Below are 21,400 nucleotides of genomic sequence, written 5' to 3'. Positions count from 1 at the left end.
TTCAATAAATACCTCGATTGTCAATGTCGGGTAAATGTCATTTGGATGTTTTTGAGACGCTAGTGGTAGCAATATCGCGATTGCCTGAGAGATGGGACGGAGCATAACGGGTATAAAAGGGGTTTTGCACGATTTTTTAAGGAACTTCGCTCGGAGCAAGAACAGCAGGAGGTGCTGCCGGTTTAGGAATTTCAAGTCGGACTAGCTATTCTGTAAGTTGGAGGGATGCGTTCTGCTGGATTACCAGCTGTCGCGACTTTTGAGAGCTCCGTAGCTCAGGATTACAGTGCGCGATTATTATTTTGACAAAATATGTAAATTTGCTCTTTAATCAGCTATTCGAACCTTCCGTGGTGTAGCTGATCGTCTACCGCGCTAGAATAGGGATTAGAATTAGTTTCCGTGCGTAGATTACGTGAAATATGTAGGTTTTGTCCGACAAAAGTCCGCGGAGTGCGCTGTAGGGACCTTGTTAGGTTTTAAAATAGGAAGTGTGGTGTACTAATTACCTTTTTCTTACAGGCATCGTTGGAAACAGGTCTGAGATCATCAGATCTCAGACGACAGGTACAATTTTACGCTAAAGATAGGGCCCGATAGGAGTAGGATGTGTCAAAAGTGTGTAGGGAAGCTTGCGAACGTAGGGATCATGTGCTGCTTGTGATTGTTTACCTTTGTTTGTGTTTTGTTATTATTTATGTTATTTTATGTAGTTTATGTATGTTTATCTATTTAACTTTTTGACTGACACTTTACTGACGCGTAGGGAATGACTGCTTGCGATATATTCTGACTGGATTTTATTATCTTATTGGTTATGTTTGGGCTGTGTGTCAATGTTTACAATGAAAATTGTACATATTGCCGCATAGACTGAACAAAAATGTTCTTCTTGTAGTTCTGTATGTTGCGATTCACATTTCGAGGTAATATAATTATTGCCTGGAGATGGGGAGATCAGTATGCAGAATGAGGTATCCTTGTTTTAGAGGTAACCTCATGGATTTAGATTTTTACCTTATATTGTGAACCTAGACTGTTGGTCCAGGTTGGATTGTAATCTTGCTGTGTTTTATTGTAGTTAGAATTCCCCTGAGGATTCTATTCGAAAACCAATCTGAAGTTACACAGGGTGAACCTTTATGGTTTACGGCCTGCTACCTCACTGTGTCAATGTAGAATAATTGTAGGAACAGTTGTTGTTACCACTGTAACATGGTTCTGGATTGTTCTATAGTGGTGCTTTGGGAGATACAGCTATCTACAGGAGTGGGGCGGTGAGATATTATTATCCATGACCTTCTTTCTGATATTGGGACAGGATGACCATCCGCCAATATGAGATGAAGCTAGATAATCAGTATCGAGCCAGCGCTGCGACTTGGATAGTCAGGTTGGATTGCCTCCTCCTGATGAGCGGTTGTGCGTGGCGATGCTTTCGAGTATGAAGACTCTAGCCGATGCCATATAATCAGTATTGTATGGTATGGGTCAACTCTGTCCTCTTGTGTTATGATGTAAATTTATTATGACCCACTCTGGACCTATCAGCTTATTGTGGCTTATCAAGCCATGTAAATAATACAATTAATTACTAATTTGAATTGAATTATAAAAGTCTGGATACCATGAGATGAAGGCTTTTGAATAAACTTATATACTCTGAATCTGTGTTGTTATTTCACCTATGTGACTTAACATGACTTCTATATACTTACTGTATTGTCCGGGCCTGCCTGGCTTGATTACACTGATATACAAACCAATTCAACACAATTTATTTGTGTTATTTTACTATTCTTTTACCTGATAACACCTTAATGTCACTGCTGCTAGTTTGTGACATACCAAACTTTACAACCTATACCTTGTCCGGGGGTTTACCTGGCCTGATTTCACTATGCGACATGTTTGCTTACTAATATGCAATATTATTGCAATAATGCATTTATGCATAACAATTACATCCAGTTTGACTGCATATATTCTTGTGATTCATGGTTGGTATCATATTCATGACCATCCATCTCACACTCATACTTATTCCTATGGCTGGTGTTATTGCAATGCCGCTGAAGCCATAGTAGGGACGTTAGGGACATTTTTGCTTAGTATACTCGGGGTCAATCCAGTTCGGTAGTCTCTGCTTCTGTTGATCCTCTTGCACTGTGGTGTATTGGGGGGAGGACAGTGATGAGTAGCTGCGTATTGCCTTCGGTTGCTAAGTCGCTCATTCGTTTTGTTAGGGACCTTTTGCTTAGTATATTTGGGGTCAATCCAGTTCGGTAGTCACTGCTTCTGTTGATCCTCTTGCACTGTGGTGTATTGGGGGGAGGACAGTGATGAGTAGCTGCATATTGGCTTCCGGTTGCTAAGTCGCTCACATACTTACCTTTTTGCGCCATGGTTATGGTGCTAACTATGCATCACAATGAGTTGTGTTGTTAGATTGGATGTAAATCTGTCTAACTTAAATAATTTTATTACATATGTGAAATTGGTGTTGGGAAGCTCTTCCCTTTACCTACCAACTATTTACCTAATGCTCCTGATATGTCACATATTTTATGTGCTTATCATTCCATAAAAAACCTATATGTTTCTTTCGGAGAGGGGCCTAAATCAGGGTAGGGCCTCATTCGCCGGTGAGCGTGGTCGGGGCTCGAAACGGCACCCTATACTATTACATTGTTGGTATGGTATTCTAATCCTTTTCCTGTGTTCCTAGATCTTTTACAATAATAAAACCAAATTCCTAAACATATTTTAAATAACTAATTTATTTCTTACCTTCTTGTAAGTCTCTCTTGTTTAATTTGTTTAATTATAAGCTTTAATCAGTGTCATTAAGTTTAGGGTTGCTTGGCGTTGACTTAACTGTTTTTTTTAAACTATAAATATTTATAATATCTTACATTCCATTGCCCTATTACTGAGATAATTCTTTGACTTTCTTATGTACCCTAGTGACACAATTATAACCTATTTGTATTGTTATTAAGTAGTATATATGTAGTATATTAAGTTAGTATTATTCTTTATTTACATGCCCTCAATAACATGCATTCATATCTGACTCAGCTACCTTCATATAAAAGAATTTGAGTTACTACAAAACACAACATAAGGTCCTACCTTTATACTAGACGATCACAACAATAATAATGGCCATTTTAATCACTTAGTTTGACTTTAACCCAGGGTCGAATCCTGGTCAGTTTAGTCGTGGATTGAGTGTGTGGGGTTTATTTATATTATAGTATATTATTATGTAAGGGGGGGTGCGTTACAAGAGCCACGCTCTTGTCGGTGTAGCATTCTTCATGCTACTTTTCTAAGGAAAAATAGAGCAGTGGTTTTCCAATTGCCTTTCGCCCCGCAGTTTTCTGTCAGACATGACTGAGAAGGAGCCCAGAGTAGTCTATTTCAAAGCCGTACTACGACTCCTGTCATCCGGCTCTGAATAGTAATGACAGTTACTGCTGCTCTCTGTCAGGTGCCCTGGTTATAGTCTCTGTAACCTGCTCCTTCCGTCCTGCATTGCCGTACCGATGATTCCCATCTCCGCTTTTAAAAACAAACCGTTGAGATCTTCACCCGTATCCCTAAGCAAAGACCCATACCTATGGGAAGGTATGAGTAAAATAGGTATACTAAATATTTTTAATTTAGGTTTATAACAAAAATATAGTTTTTTAAAGTTAATTGTTAATTAAAATGTATTTCTTTTTTCGTAAAGTTCTATCTCCTTGACATCAAATCCCATTACTTCCAATAGATTGCTTAATACTCCAATTTCCATAGCAAACGTCGTCGACTTAGTATGCCAGGGTCGTGCGATCAGGTAGCGCGGCCAGTAATCGGCACTGGGGATCCGTCAATGCATTCCTGGCGTGTCGCTGTTGCAGTCAATTATCTGATAAGCTACCCTACGAGACGTGTGGCTGTATAGATGTAGGTAGTTTTACAGAACTGGATTACGGATGAAGTCCCTAGAGATACAAGCGAATTCTGGCGCTAAGTAAAATAACTAAATTCATAAATATACAGTTTTATAATATGTAAATAATTTTCATAAATGAATAGATTTCTAACCGTAAGTTCTCTAAAACTTACTCAATCTACTTGCACGGCTCGTTTTTGTACCAGTGAATAAAATTTTTCAAAGCATCAAATATTATCGACGCGGTCAAAACTAAACGAATAAAGTCAGAACACGCCTAAGTATTTCATATATTTTTCAATCAAGAAAGAGAGCACTAATTTACTTGAACATCAATTTTGTAAAGTTACATTGGGCTCTGCGTGAGGGCCGCAGAGCCAGAGCGCTACTCTCAAGAGACTCCCTTTCACTGAGACCCTTTGAGCCCTCTTGTCCAGTGTTGCCACTCGGTAACCATGACAACGCGACATCAAGAAAAATACCCCTTACCAAACCGCAAATAAAATCATTACAGGCAATTTATTTCGCTTTCATTCCAATTAAAGTAACGGAAATTGATTTGTTGTCTAAATCTGGAGCTTGTAACACAATTGTCTGGCTACAACGTTTGACGAATAATAGAATTTGCCATCGCGCGTGGTACAGAAGAAATCGAATCGACTTTTCCAATATATTCTTGCTCCATTTACTAATCTCCACGTAAAAGGCTATATAAGAATGTTGCGATGTGGAGTAACGTACAGCAGGTACATTACGATTTACCATTTCGCCTCTTGTTATATTAAAAAGCAATCATAAAAAATGTATTTCATTTATTTCTCTTCTGTGTATTCGTGTACAGGAAGCGTACATAAATATACACAGGGGAAGTATAAAGTAACGAAACAATGATATAAAATGAATATGAAATGGTTTCTGTGACTGTTTCTTCTCTTATATTATGTACTTACTCTTAACTTATTTTTAAAGATGAAGCATTAGATTTGAGTATATTACGTTTAGATTTGGATTTGATAACACGTTGATAGCCTCGCTGGCTTCCGATCGTGGTTAGATCTACTGGGACCAGTAGATAGAGAGTGATAGTCACTTACTCATCTGAGTAAGTGCGGAAAACGGAAAGGATGCAAGATTTATAAACGCGAAAGTTTGTGAGGATGTATGTCCGTGTGGGAGTCAGTATGTCTTGATGTTCGTTACTCATTATTGATTTTAAAATTAAATAAAAAAATCTAATTCAGACATCATAGTCCATATAACATTCCTTACACACTGCTAAAAGTAATAAAAATAAAATAACATAATTATTATAAAACCACACGAATAAAGAATAATTAATTAATCATTTAAATATTTTTTATTTTAATTTAGTTTTTTTTTAGTTTTATTTTAACGAAACTTTTCAATAATCTAGTTCATACATCAGAATAATATAATATATGCGAAAAAATATATGAATATATTGTATAAATGAACCGAAATATAACGATAATCGATTTGTGTCTGTCTGTATTTTCAAGACTAAGTCGTGGTCCCGGTATAAATCCTGGAACCACCTGACATCAATTACATGTGATCCAAACAAGAATTTAAACTCAAAAAGTCCCAACCGGCATTCAAACCCGATTAAAATAATATTATTACTATAAATCCTATATTAAATTAAGGTGTCCTCATTTTAGAACATTTCCTTTTATATCTATTAAATTATCTATTTACGACTGAAATATATCTTAACGAATCAGCAATGGACCGTGCAGACCTAGAAAATATCAAATAATTTTCAGCCATCACACTACAGACTACTATCAAAAACGACCCCATACAAACTAATGGATGTTTAGGTAGGCGAGGTCCTTTGTTTCAGTTACCATCAAATGCACAATAGTGTATCTACGGGTGTCGGTCCGGCGATACGGGCGTCCGGTGGCGTTCGCCGGTTGGAACAGAACACCTTTGTGCGGCCGGTAAATTGGCAGTTTAGTTCCATCAACGATGCTGCGGGTGAACTGTACACGGAGAATTCAAAAAAAGAACTGGTTTTATCCCGTTTTTGGGTTTTGCATGCCTTTTTAGGTTACGAGTAGATGAGTGCTTTGTCGATGGTAAGGCACGTAAATTGAAAGAGTACTACCGGAAGTTTAACGGCCTCCGTGGTCCAGTGGTTGAGCGTTGGGCTCACGATACGGAGATCCCGGGTTCGAATCCCGGTGGGGACATATCACAAAGATCACTTTGTGATCCCTAGTTTGGTTAGGACATTACAGGCTGATCACCTGATTGTCCAAAAAGTAAGATGATCCGTGCTTCGGAAGGCACGTTAAGCCGTTGGTCCCGGTTACTACTTACTGATGTATGTAAGTAGTCGTTACATGAGCCATGTCAGGTGCCTTTGGCGGCTCAATAGTAATCCTGACACCAGGGTTGATGAGGTTGGTACTCTACTTCACAACCCAGACGATAGAAGAAGAACCGGAAGTTAGATCACGTTTTATTGAAACTCATTTTAATAATGTTGTATTCGCTCTATCGGTGCAAAAGAGCGTCTTACGTACATTTTATTAACTACCTGGGTGGTTAAAATGGCCACATCGAAGCAATTCATCTAAGAAAGCAATGTTGCAATTTGACATTTGCGCATATAAAAGTAATTGCGTAATGCAAACAAATGTCAAATTGCAATATTGCTTTTTTAGATGAATTGCTTCGACGTGGCCATTTTAACCCGCCTGTATTAGTTTATAACCATCATAAAGTAAATATGAACTTATTTAACTGACATTTAAACAAGGTGACGTTTACAAACAAACCAACCAGCTACCGTATGTGTGTACATACATACATACATAAACAGCCTATATACGTCCCACTGCTGGGCACAGGCCTCCCCTCAATCAGCCGGAGGGGGTATGGAGCATACTCCACCACGCTGCTCCAATGCGGGTTGGTAGAGTTGTTTTTACGGCTAATAGCCGGGACCAACGGCTTAACGTGCCCTCCGAAGCACGGAATCATCTTACTTTTTCGGACAATCAGGTGATTCAAGCCTGAAAAGTTCTTACCAAACAAAGGACAGTCTCACAAAGTGATTTTGACAATGTCCCCATCGGGAATCGAACCCGGACCTCCAGATCGTGAGCCTTACGCTCAAACCACTAGACCACGGAGGCTGTTGTGTAATTATGGAAATTTAAACAACAATTATGTCAGCTCTGTCTAGGGTATATGTTGCAAAATAGAGACTAACGAATGTAGTGACCGACGCATTACCGGCCGGTGGCGCTGGTTAATTAAATTTCGAGGTGAGCTACCCGGCTATCACAGCGCCTGCTACCCGGAAACAGCGACATACAACAAATGTACCTACATAATATTGTACGTACACATAGTGAATGGGCCATATCTCCACGGACATATCGTTGAAATGCACAATAGTGTCTAACACGTTCTGGGAGATTAAAAAAGCCACATCGAAGCAATTAATCTAAAAAAGCAATATTGCTATTTGGCATTTGTTTGCATTGCGCACTTACTTTTATATGTACAAATGTCAATTCCAATATTGCTTTTTTAGATGAATTATTTCGATGCGGCGTTTTTAATTGTGCAATATATATGTTTGTACTATATTGTATTGTTTGTTTGTTTACTGGGCAAAGGCCTCCCCTTCATCTAGATATTATGTATGCATGTCGCATCTGTGAAATTTTCATCTGTTCGATTGAATTGGCAAATGAGAAATTAATGCAATTTGCTCCAACAAGTTTCCAATAACAATATGTACGATTGTTTGTTTATATGTATTGCGATCCGATATTCACGCTCGCGGACGGCGACAACTCTCAGTGATACAACTGTATCGGTTTATAATTATTCAGTGCTATAGTCTCTAATGGCGTATTCCGTGGCTTTGTGAAACAAAAAACATAATATAACACTTTCAAGGATAGAACGTCTACTGACGTTCCGATTCCAAGGTGTCATACTATCTGTTATGAACCATCAATGACCCATGGTCTCTGCCCGTGAAAGGGATAAACAAAGCAAACAATATACGTAAACAGTAAAATCAGGAAATATACTGATAATATTCTTATCATCTTTAATTTGAGCCACGCTCTTGTCGATGCAGCATTCTCCATTCTTGGCTATCAAAGGCCAATACTTTCATTTCCTTATACGACACGACGTTCACCTTCTCTTTAATCTGTCCCACGTAAGCTTCCCCTTCCTCTCTTCCCTTGTAGATTCCCTTACATGAAGTTTTTAATAAATTCGTCGTGTCTTATAAAGTGTTCAATCATCTTGCCTCTTCTGTCCTCAATAACGCTCAATGTTTGCCTCTTTTCCCTTACTAGTACTACCTCATTAGTAACCATAGTTGGACACAAAGCCAACTTATTCTTTCGATCCTCCTCCAACACCACATTTCCAAGGCCTCGAGTCTCTCTCTGTCTTTCTGTGTCAGTGTGTTACTGATTCCATTCTGTTTAAAATAAATATTAATTAAGTACTTAAGTAACTAGAGTTTTGCGCTTCTTCTTCTGTACTTCACTCGTGTGACCTCATCAACCCTGATGTTAAGGTTACTGTTGGGCGGCCAAAGGCCTCGCACATTGGTAATGTAACAACTACTTACTCACTTAAGTAAATGAGCTTATCGTGCCCTTCGAAGCACAGATCATGTTACTTTAACCAAATATGCCACAGCACAAAGTGAATTTTGTGATGTGGCCCCACCGAGATTCGAACTTGGGAACACACGTCCGACAGGTCTGTGCTTATAAACAAAATTCGGGTAGTAAGTAAAATAATAACGCATGTCGTAATTTAATCGCCCTATTCAATAACAGGGCTCAATGGTTCGTTAGACAGGCTGATATGGGTACTGATGCACATGCATGCTTAGATAATTACCTACATTTTCGTCTACCAATACTAGTAGGTATATACTAGTTGTAAGTTCAATTCTGATTATGCGATACATAAGACAAATAAGTAGATCAATAGGATAGTATGAAAAAGCACACTGTGACGTCACAGAAAAACGTGATAATATGTCGGACTTATTTCCTTTACGTTTACGAATACGTTTTTCTTGACTAAAATTAGTATATAATAAATAAGTTAAAAAGAAAAATGGTTTATGTTAGTTTTAGACCTGTGTTTATTAAGTAATCAGAATTTCACAATTTATATTGAACCTAGTACACGGCCCAATTATGTCACATGATTTTAGATCAATTAAACCATTTGTATATTTACTGACCTATCAAAATTTTCCGAACGCAATAATTCTATATTAATTCGAAGCGATAAATATAAAGGAGCACGTCCATATTTCGGTCAAGTACTCATCATAAATCAATTTGGTCGGTGTCCTAAGCAAACGCGTTTAATCGAACAAACAGGATCTCGATATAAAGAATGATAATGTCCGGACAAACTTCCCTCAACGTCCAGGATTAAAATGGACAGCGATGAGAATATGTTTACTCTACCAGTACATTGACTCACGTCTTGAGTGTAGTGTAGAACGGAGGACAATTTAACAAAGTGATGTAAATTTCTCTGGTTTTTTTTACTTATCAAGTTGGCCTAACAGAAAGCTCGCTGAAACGTGAGCATTGTCTTACTTCTTCTTGCGATGGATGTTCTGTCTACCTCAATTGGCATATAGTCATGATCTTATTAATGTATGTGATGCACTTTTTTCAGCGCTTAACTTACTGTTCGACATTCTGTTTCAGTTTTGTTTTCGTCTAGAGCCTAATCTCTCAATGCAACGTGCAAAATTCATAATTCCGAACACCCCGCTGTCATCCTAGCTGACGTTACTAAATCGGAAGTTGCTCTACTTTAGTTTTGGCCAAATAGTTAATTTCATGATTTAAGTACCGCATAAATCTACAATAAGTCACGAAAAAAAACTATACAACTCCAACATTAGACGATAGATCCTATCTGTGTAAACGTCTTCGTACATACGCGAACATTAGGTACAAAAATCCCAACTCCAAATACAATTAATAATAAACATCAGTAAGTACTTATTTAACTCTAGAAGTAAATAAAATCCGTTTCTAAATCCGTTTTATTGTTATCTGACGTGAGCTTCGTTTCTTTGCCCTTCCTACCGAACCTACTTCCGTTTCCGTAATTTGCTGACCTTTCCTCGTAATCTCCCTCCAAAGGTTGATTAAGGGGAAGCCTATGCCCAGCAGTGGGGCGTATATAGGCTATTTTTTTGTTCTCGTAGTACAGTCCTCGTGTCTGACGTAGAAATATGTGACGTAAATATACATACATGGTATAATATACGAGTCTTGCATTATTAATGCCTACTCCTTTGTACAGGATTAATTTACCAGCCAACTTCATTGTTTTGATGAAAGAATATTGCTTTTTATTCTACATTTTTTGAAGTCCCAGTAGACACTACGCATCAGCGTTTCATTCACTAGTTATTCTTTGTGACTCCGTGAACCTAGGATAAGTCTACAGCGAGGATGTTGATCAAGCTTCTTCTAATGTAATAACGTACAATATTTCATTTTAATATATTCAGTTGTTTTTGCGTAATATGCGCATAAACCTGGAATATAATAAATAAATAAAATTGTTTATTTCGGATCAAAAAATTACATCCATATTATGTTAGTAAGATGTGACTTATGAAACTATTGTTAGTAACGAAAATTATATTTTGCACGCATTCATGACCATCACGTGAACGGGTAATTTCCCGTGATCGTCACCCTACGCACAAAACATCTCCAAAGCGGCGATGTGTATCGATCAGCTAATGTCTTCAGGATGCTGTTGGGGCTGTTTCTCAACCTGGTGAGCAGGGAGCCAGTTTTTTTGCGTAAGATCGCTTCGAAACCATCGGTCTGATACTCCGCAAACATCCCCGAAGCGCTACAAAAACGCGGTAGACCCAACATCATCCTAAAGACATTATTATACTGAATAAGTAGTTACAGATTCATTACATATAAGTACATTAGTTTGCAAAACTAACTAAGTAAGTAAGTACTACACTTTTAAAATTATAATTACTTTTTAAATGCACAAGATAAACTTTCGAAATGTAAAGGTCTCGAAATGTTATTAATGTAGATTAATGATTACAAGGAAAGCTGATAAACTTATCTATAAAACTTTTTTTTTATTTTATACCTCTAACTTCTAGAGTTTAGAAAAAAACTGTAGAAGTTAGAGACTTCTAGAGTTTACTGAGTTTTGCAAGCCATTGTATTAAGTAATGCTTGGTATTTTAAGATGAAACTTGAACCCGACTTACTTACAGTAAAGAAGCGTGGAAATAATGTTCTTCCTCTATGACATTATGTCGGGGATGTCGAGTCATTGGTATCCTATATTAAAAAAAAGTCTTAAATCGAAACAATTGTACAGTTGTAGTTGTGTTTATACCGCGAAGATTCGTGTTGCTCTATGGTTTATACTATGACCAGGCTGTATGGCTATGTTCCTTTGCCTGCTCCTTCTCGGGGCAAATTTAACAAAATTATATTACTAGGGTTTGATGAAAATCATCTTGAATGCCTCATTTCAATGTCCGAGTTAGTTCGAGCCACGTGCTAACGTTCCCACGCGACATCGCCCGTTATTAAATAATTAATTACCTGACGAAAGTCACCCAGAAATAAAAGAGCGAAATTATTTGTATACACGTGTAACTTAATTACACCCTATGGAGGTATATGACATAACCTGTATTGGGCTGGTTTTCCTTTCGCGGGTTGGAAGGTCAAACAGGCAGTCGCTTCTGTAAAAAACCGGACCTGTCAAAATCTTCAGGTTAGGTAAGCGGACCCTGTGAAAAACGGGATAATGCTACGGAGATGATGACAGGTGTAACTTAATTTACACAAGTATAATTCAAAATAAAGCTTTATATTGACTTGTTAGTACTCTATACTTTTTTGCTTCATAAGTACTTATTTAATTGGTAGAATTGAATTGTTTTAGAACTAAACCCAATAGAAACATCTTAATTACCTATTTACAAAGAAAGAAATATATATTGTGCGTGTAATTTTGATATAGATCTCCGAAGATAGACATAATGACATTTACTACTTACTTTATGTTTTATATCTAGTGACAGCTAGAGCCACAAGTAATCAAGGACAACCTGCAGCCACTGTTGATACGAAATCCTAAGATGGTAAATCTTACGATGACAAGGGATCAGCTTATCGCCAAACACAAAAGGCTAGTTTGCAACTAGTCAAATCAGTTACTTGTTACTATACGTCAAAACGAATTTGTATGAAAAAGCACACTGTGACGTCATAGAAAAACGTGATAATATGTCGGACTTATTATTACGTTTTATTTGATTTAAATAAAAAGAAAATGTTGTTCGACAGTTTTAAATCTGTCTTTATTTAGTAATCAGAATTTCTTTGACCTTTAGTAATTTGTCTTTGACCTAGGAAACTATCCAATTATCCATCATGTTAGAAAGGAAATTCCCGGGAAGTATCTGTATGGTCTGTATTTATTCCCATAACATCATGGAAGCCGCAAAGCAATAATACATTATTTAAATAACTAACACGCTGAACTTACGAACTGTAGCCAATTATTAGCATATTGCAACAATTTAAATGGATTATAATCCCGTTTGTTTTAATCCGTTCCCAGCATTTCAGCTTTCGTGGTCATAGAATAAATAGCTGGCATTACGAACGTGTAAAATAAATAAGCCTCGATTGAAATCCGCTTAAATCGTATTAATTCATGAATGCGTATTGTACGCTGACCGATTATCCCTCTGCTGACTGACTATGCCAAGTTAACTTGTCCTAATTCTGTGTGAAGAAAACTTTGCAAAGTGAAAATAATAAGCTGCTTATTGTTCTAGAGATGGACTAAAAAACTACATTAAACCCCCTAGCGTTATCCAGTTTCTCACGGAGTCCGCTTAATGGACCTGGAGATTTGATAGGTCCGACTTTTTTACGGAAGCTACTGCCTGTCTGATGCTCCAACCCGCGAAGGGAAAACCAGTCTAAAACAGATTAGGTCACATACCTCCGGAACGCATCTCGGGAATCTCGGTTTCCTTCACCGCTGAGTACATGATAGTAATTTATAATCCAAACATGAACCTGCGACCTCATAGAGAAAGTCAAGCATTCTTTTAATTGGGCTACCACGGCTCAAAATACTACGATATTTCTAATATGATCACTTAATAATTATAAGCACTTAGGGAACAAGTCAATTTATTACGTAGGCATTTTTAAAAACAAGAAAATGTCTCTCGTAATATTTCAGAAATCAAAACTTTCTAAGTTCTAAAAGGTATTAGTAGAATCCCTTAGGCGGTAATCCTCACGTCGTATTCATAGTCCAGACTAAATCCAATTACGATGAGTACCGTCGTCGGAGCATGCCGCGGAGCTAACTCGCTGAATGAGGCCCCGGCGAGGAGCCAAGAGGTGTCTAAATAAGGCCGCCTAAGATATTTGATGTCGATTCTAGCGGACAAAGTTAATGTACATTGTTTTTTTTTTACGTTATGGTATGTACTTTAGTTTGACATGCTAGAAAGAGATCTATCTCTTTCTATTATTCTACTCGACGGAAAATTCTACTTTATATTAACTTAGAATCATAAGCTGAATCATCTCTCTCAGTATTCGTTACGATGTCACTAACACTCTATACAGACTGATGGGATGAAATAAATAATTTGATTTGATTTGTGTCGTTGGTGCGCTTCGCAAGATCGTGCGTGAAATATGAATAGATATTTATAGTTTAGTTATTTTTTTTCTATGTATAGTTTTTTTTAATGATAATAAAGCTCTTTAAAACGATTTAAAATGTCACATTGAGTCATATTTTGTGACCGTCATGGTGGCCACGATGATCACGACCACCTGGTGACAATGTAACATTACATTTTGAGATAAACAAGGACTTTACAGCGATAATCGCATCAGAATTTAAAATCTTATGAAACTTTAAACTACTAAATTTACGACAGAACAGGAACCGCAACACATTATTAATACTTTTCTTGGATATTTTTCGATTCGCAACGAGCTCTGAAGAGCAAGCTGACAAGACACTATTTCCATTAAAAAATAATTATACGTATATTAGTATAATTTATTTGCTTTTGTATTTTATAGTGAGATTTTAGCTGCTGAGAAGTTAGTCTCAACAGACTCGATGTTGTTTTTGATGATTAATGTTGTGTTCACTTGTAATTGGCTTACACATTAGTACAGTTTCACTTTGTTTAATTATGTCCTAACTAAATGTTATAAGGTGCATAGCTGTATGTGATCCATTAAATAAATAAATAAATACTTGTTCATACTTACAACCAACAGCAAAACTGACATAAATCCTTTATTTTTTTTTTGACGTGACTTATTGTAGATTTGCCGCAGATGGCTTTAACTACTTGGCCGGACAAATGGGGAGCGCTGAAGGCTCTCACCCGGTACAACGTTTAAGAAAACAGGCCTGAGGGTGCCCAGTTGGGCGCGAACCTCGGCTCAGGGCGTCGTCTGAGAGGAAAAATATTTGAAATAATTAATCGACCCTAGTGGCTCGACAGGGATAAGCACTAGTCATAAAATCCCTATTTATATATTGTACCAACGAAGTTAGGTTCGTGTATAAAGTGGTTGGCACGGGCTACGAGAGGCCGGGCGTAGTCGGCAGTCGCTTCCAGCACACTAAATGCTGCGCTGTGAAGTGCCAGCAAGAGTCGGGACGTGACTATCGACTGCACTCCACATCTGCATTTACTTCAATGGAAAATATCAAATTGCATTTTTTTTATGCTTTCGATTTGGTCCTTTTTAATATTTGAGGAGGCAGCGGGGATATCTGTTTTTAGATAAAAAATTTTAATGATGTCAACAAAGAATTAATTTACGCCCAGAATTTTATAAAACATTATTGAGTTTACAGAATCTAACCTTTTTTTGTTTTGACGTGACCTATTATCCTTAACCGCAGATGGCATCAACCTATTGATTTATATTGCTCCTACATTATGTTTTTTTTTAGTATTTGGTACTTGGCCGGACAAATGATAAGAAAGAACAGATGAGTAGATTATAATGCTTCTCAACGTCTATGTCTTATTTCTTTACATCGCTTATTACATCATGTTTTTCTTTATTTCTTTCTTTATCTTAGAAAGTTATATATTGGGCATGTAATATATAACACGAACTTTATATATGTCCAGTACAAAGCAAAGGCCTAGTCCTCATTAACTGGAGTGGGTATGGAGCATACTCCACCACGCGACTGTGGCTTCGACCAAGATGTTCACGACAAAAAATACGACAAGAGTCTTATGCTACTTATATACATTTAGCGTTACTATAGTAACATAGTATACATCAATGTATACGAAACCTATGACTAATTCGGTATGTAAAGGAAAAAAGTTACGCTAATTCTAAAACCACTTCGAGATTACGTCTTAATTATTATTAATCCATCCAGCTGATTTGAGAGTTAAAAGTAGAGATATAAAGCTTTATGTTGGTTATTTTAGTAATAATCGTGTATTTATTTGTTCTTCATGTGACTTCTATAGGTAGCCTGTTTACCGAAATTGTCGTTGCTAAATGCGATTTATAATAAATAAAATGTAATATAACAAGCGTAATAAAATAAATTCTTTAATAATGAGGATCACCAACACATATTTATAAAAATATGTTTATCATCATCATGTTTATTAGAATTATTATAAATTATACAAACATAATTAATGTTTGTTTTTTTGTATCTACCTTATTGAGCCTGAGTACTCTTAAGGACCGCCCACAGTTTGAACGCGTAACTCTAACGAAGGCAAAGGTAAAACGTCATTCAGCGTACTTTAGGAGATATTAAAAAAAACTACTGCATGAAAAGCAAAAATATTCAAATTAGTTTTTCATAACAGCATTCATTTAAAAATATTTTAAAATATACTTTCGAAGATACTTAACATTATTAGAATATGTTCAACTTGTAAACAGTGTCAAGGATTTATCTCTTCATATTAAAAGTTTTACGGTTCACTGGTCACGTGTCACATTACATCCGAGGTTTACTTCACACCTAGCATCAAGACGTATATTTCCCATCGTTACTGCTTTAGTTTCCCGTAAAGTGTGTTTTGACATAAGTACACTTAGAGCAAAAAAATGATTTAAGTAGTTATTAGATTTTATTATTTTAATGTGTAGTTAAAACTAAACATAAAAGTCGTAAAAAAACCGTAATAATCATAAAATTGTTTTCATAAGTATAATTTATTTTCTGTATGATGGAACGGTTTGTTTTCGCTAAAATTCAGCTTTGCAGCGTAAATGTGTAATTTGTAAACTGTCTTGTCATTTCAGCTCTCCACATGTTTCACAGCAGACTAACTTGTTTCTCATCTGATTTCTGTTGACTCTACACTACACCTTCCCGGGCCAGACGTTGCATTGCTTTTCCATTGCAGTTTTCTATATTTATGAGTTGATTATACAGGGTGTTAGTGACATTGTAACGAATACTAAGGGGGATGATTCAGACCGTGATTCTGAGTTAATATCAAGTGGAATTTTGCGTTGCAAAATTAATGTTTTTTTTTAGTTTTCATAAATTATTTTCAATTCTATACTTTTGCGATGCAAAATTCCACTTCATATTAACTCAGAATAATGAGCAGAATCATCCCTCTCAGTATTCTTTACGATGTCACTTTCACCCTGGACAAGTACATACAAATAACCATACAAGTACATATGGGTGTTAGTGACATCGTAACGAATACTGAAGGGGATGGTTCAGACCATGATTCTGAATTGATATCAAGTGGAATCTCCTGTCGGAAAATTCATGATATTTTTTTGTGTTTGTTTTTTAATTATTTTCTGTTCCATACTTTAGCCACGGAAAATTCCACTTGATATCAACTCAGAATCATGAAACATGAAGGACGCATTTACAAGTAAGTAATAGACGGGAAATTTACGTTTTTACTAAAGGTTTTTGAATCCACCTGTCTCATTACAATTTAGCCACGTGATTTAATGAATATATTCACAAATTTAATAAGTAATTTATAATCAGTCTCCTCGTTTTATCTGCTCATATATTCGACTTTACAGTTCAACAACTCGCTTCGGCACGTATCAATGTTCAGTGTATCCCGCACACCCTCTGCTAAGCTGACAGGACCAGTAAATTCAGTTAGCCGTCGTTCGGTATTTGAATTCAAAATACCTGTCGGATTGCATCGGGTGCGTTTACGGAGTAATTAATGACGACGAACGTTTACGAAGCTGGTAATTGGACGGCGACTCTCGACCCGCGCGCGATTCTGTGTTTATCCGAATATTTCGCGTTTATTCGAATATTTCGCCAACTGGGCTTGAGTTTCTCCTCGGATGGTCGGGTGGAAATATTTACTTAATTACTGGGCTGGCTCAATGAAACTTGCCCTCTGACACAAGAATTTGCGACTGTTTCTGTTCCCGCCACCTCTGATCAATCGGCTGTTCCGAAATGTTTAGCGTACCGAATTGTCTTTCTGTATTTTAGCTACATAGTTGTTCTTTTTAAAGCCATATGGCGTACTTTCTTGCTAAATTCCATCTAAAGTCCGAAAGTAAGATGATCCGTGCTTCGGAAGGCACGTTAAGCCGTTGGTCCCGGTTACTACTTACTGATGTAAGTTAGTAGTCGTTACATGAGCCATGTCAGGGGCCTTTGGCGGCTCAATAGTAACCCTGAAACCAGGGTTGATGGGATTGGTAATCCACCTCACAACCTACAAGATAGAAGAAGATCTAAAGTCAAAGAGGGTGACGGACAATTTCCTTGCCTAATATTACCAAACTAAAACAAGCGAACTTACTCAAATAAAATAAAACAAACGAACTTACTCAAATAAAATAAAACAAGCGAACTTACTCAAATAAAATAAAACAAAAAACTTACTCAAATAAAATAAAACAAACGAACTTACTCAAATAAAATAAAACAAACGAACTTACTCAAAACCTCAAATACGAATCATATTTTCACCGCAATAGAACAGAATAGTCTCCCACAGACAGGCCCTCAACACACGATTGATTGCACGTTAAAAGGTGTTGACGCGTCGACCACGAGGGCCATTGAATATTAATGCTTCAACCCCGACCACCATACACATCGAGCATGTAATTATAACGTACCTGTCTGGCTACTGGCTTTAAAATTCAGTTTTCAGTGCCAGCTAATATAGGTAAAGTGACCCTCGACTTTGTGGCAAAAAGTTGCGGTACCAGCTTCTGCCTTCCTGACATTTATGGCTGTATATCTCGTTTTACCAAATGATAACTTTATCAGATATTTGATCATAAAATCGTCGTAATTTTCAGTTTTATAAAGGCTTGTTATCGCTTTAAATTATAAATGTCTACTATTTTCAAACACATAAAACTTTAAATAAAGTCCCGAACTTTTCTCCGAACAAAGACAAAGTGGTAGCTTAATGCCACTTCGCCTTTAGCTACGGACTGGAATGGAAATATGTAGTTGGAACGCAAAGTGGACATCCCGGACGCACCCTGGGGAAGCACGTGACTCCTGAATCCGACAATTCCTCGGTGGGCTCCAACCAAATGCTCTCCAATAATTTGCCACAGAATTATATTGCTTTGTGACAATATCTCTGCTAGTATTCTGATCTGACAAACTTTAATATGTCCATAAAATACATTTTACTGCACCCATCTGCAGGTGAAGCTTAAAAATGTAATGCTTTCCATCAATCTAATTTATTATCACCAAACAATAAATAAGATACAGTAGATAATAGATATCATATGGGTTTCAGGATTTTTGCCCGGTTAATGGCAATAGGCTCGCCCCCTATTACAGGGAACTTAAACATAGCTGGCAAGGAGTGGGTGTACTATATTAAGTACACCTCTGCTAACCCCTTCGAGAATACAGGCGTGATGCTATGTTATGTTTTGCAGCGGCAAACGCAAGATGGTGATGATCAAACCACCAAATTAACTACAAAGTTTTATTATGGACACCTTATGTGTGACCTTATTAATTTTCACTAAGTTAGAACCTTCACAAATTTTAAGTGCTCAAGTTTACTAGTAAGCCGAAACACTATATACTGCCCCTTTACAACTTAGAAAAGTTTTCAACTTCTACACTGCAATGCAACCCCTTTATAGCCCCATCACTCTTAATTCCACTGGCACAAATTTTCTCAATCCTCTATTGCACACCAGAATATAAATCATTGAGGAATCTGAAAATGTCAAGAGCAATAATGATTTATGCTGTAGTTACGATTTCAGCGCTGTTTCTTTTCTTTACAATTTTGAACAAAAGCCAACAAAAATGGATGAGAATAACTATCAATATAATATGTAGTCTAGTCGCCTTACGACCAGTTTGTGTATTGTACCTAATCAAATATGTAGAGTATAGAGTATAGAATTTATCGAATCAGAAAGCAATCGATTATAACGAACCAAACGCACCGAAGTCCATATCAATTTTAAATGAAAATGGGTAACAGTACAATGCTTTTAAATCCATTAAACAGTAGTTAGAGTCGTCAAAGGGTCGTCGGCGGATGAGTGAGCGGACGCGGGCCGGGCGGCGCGGGCGCCCCCGCCGGCGTCGCACGGTGCTACGCGCGGGTGCTCCGCCCTCAGCCCGTCACCGCACCGCCGCCGTGTGCGGAACTCGATCATTAGTGTGCTCACTCAATGTGAAAGCGATTTCAGTCCCCGACGACTCCGCCTCTTTGAAACTGGCGCAATATTGTCGAAGGCAGGAAAACTCTTTACGAGAAAAAAAATATTGCTCAAGAAGCGGCGACGGAAGAAAATGAGATCGGAATGCCAGCAGGCAATCGAGCGAGTCCCGCGCCGCTCGAGCCCCGCGTTTACGTTATCGATGACGTTGCAGCCGGAAGTGTCTCGGCCGGGAACGTAAACGCGCCGCCCGCGGCACTGAACTCGCTGAAACAACTTCGTTACAACTCGGCTGTTTTGTTTCTGGCCTGCAATATTAGTTTTAGTCAAAAAGCTATTTTTCAACCGGCGCCCGTCGAAAGGCTTGTAAAGTTTTCTAATTTAGTTAATTCATACTCGACGTTTCGAAGCGCGCTCCAGTTTCCGTTAGATTGAAGATAGCAGTTGGTAAAATATTGCCTTGTGAATTTTGGCTGCGATTGCTAAGATAACATCGATGCAAATTGTGCGGCCGTAGTATGGTTATGGGCGGAGGGGTCGTTGAAGTTCTACCCGCTAATGGAAATGAGAATTTATGATGGTGAATTTTCATATATTTTGTGGATTAAAATCGTTGGTATATATTCCGTGCGAATTAACTTGATACTCCGCATCAAGGGGTTAATTCGGACGTGTAAGAGTAACTTTGTGTTATGAAGCAAGTCTAATAAAATTATCGAAAAGCAATTGTAATTTCGCCTTTTGACTTCCTTACGATTTTTTATTAAGTAAAGTACATATTCACATAGGTACGGTCACGAGCATTAATGTGTATACACTTTAGTGCCATGTCACATTAACTTTTTTGACAAATTGAACTGTAAGTCTCACTAAATGTCAAATGTGTTAGTTTCAAATTCAAAAATATCTTCATTGAGTAGGTAACAAAGTTACACTTTGAATCGTCAATTTTTACATAACGAACGTCTCATCCGACAGTGTGACAGAGTCCTAAAGTGGGTACTTACATTATATTGCTCAAGACTACATAATCTCTCGTATTTCCCACCGTGGTAAGCACAGACTATGGAATTATATTTGCTTCAATCCTAACACATTTCTCTTGCATCCACTACATTCATCAATCAATCAATTTTTATTAAGAGTTAGATGTTTGATTACATCTATTGATGACGTCATAACTGTGTTTGACGTTTTGTAAAAAGTTTCTCATTTGACTTGAGGAGTGACGGTGGTTATGGTTTGTTGCAGGTGCTGTTGTTCCCGGAGGAGGGCTGGGCCCGCAGTGCGTCCTCCTCCTACTGGACGCTGCAGCCGTGCTGGTGGAAGAGGTCGCGATGCAAAGTCGTTGAGGTCGCCGGCACTAGAAGGTACCCAACATAGTTTAATCTCTTTCCCGATCTGCTAGAACAGATTTTTGTGAGAAATGCACAATCTTTCTTAAATGTAATTTGTTCTGCGGCGTGAACAGTAAACTGTTAAATAAATAAATAAACACATAAGTACGTTAAGTATCCCCCCGGTACCTGCTCCGGTTGATTGGGGGAGGCTTATGCCCAGTAGTGGAATGTATATAGGTTTGTTCGTAATAGTTCGTATTACATGTCATATGTCGTATATAAATCTAGGTCACATTCTACTAGTAGAATAATTCATTACACATTAAAAAAAATATATAAAATGAATACTATAC

At 37.5% G+C, this 21,400-nt stretch overlaps 1 protein-coding gene across 2 annotated transcripts in view; it reads left to right on the top strand.

Moving 5' to 3' along the window:
- LOC126373593 (uncharacterized) overlaps positions 1 to 21,400 on the top strand; it is a 70,320-nt gene that overhangs the window by 34,545 nt on the left and 14,375 nt on the right. The window contains exons 1-2 of one of the 2 annotated variants that reach the window (XR_007567329.1): positions 229 to 567; positions 20,959 to 20,991. Coding sequence is in view for 1 of the 2 variants with exons in the window: in XM_050019777.1 (XP_049875734.1) it covers positions 20,959 to 21,077 (119 nt within the window). In the remaining variant the exon portion in view is untranslated. Of the gene's footprint in view, positions 1 to 228; positions 568 to 20,958; positions 21,078 to 21,400 lie in introns of those variants that run through there. The other variant, XM_050019777.1, reaches the window with a different exon arrangement.

The sequence above is a fragment of the Pectinophora gossypiella genome, chromosome 16, assembly GCF_024362695.1.
Source record: "Pectinophora gossypiella chromosome 16, ilPecGoss1.1, whole genome shotgun sequence".
Classification (NCBI taxonomy): Eukaryota; Metazoa; Arthropoda; class Insecta; order Lepidoptera; family Gelechiidae; genus Pectinophora; species Pectinophora gossypiella.
This window is presented reverse-complemented; position numbering and strand designations above follow the sequence as displayed.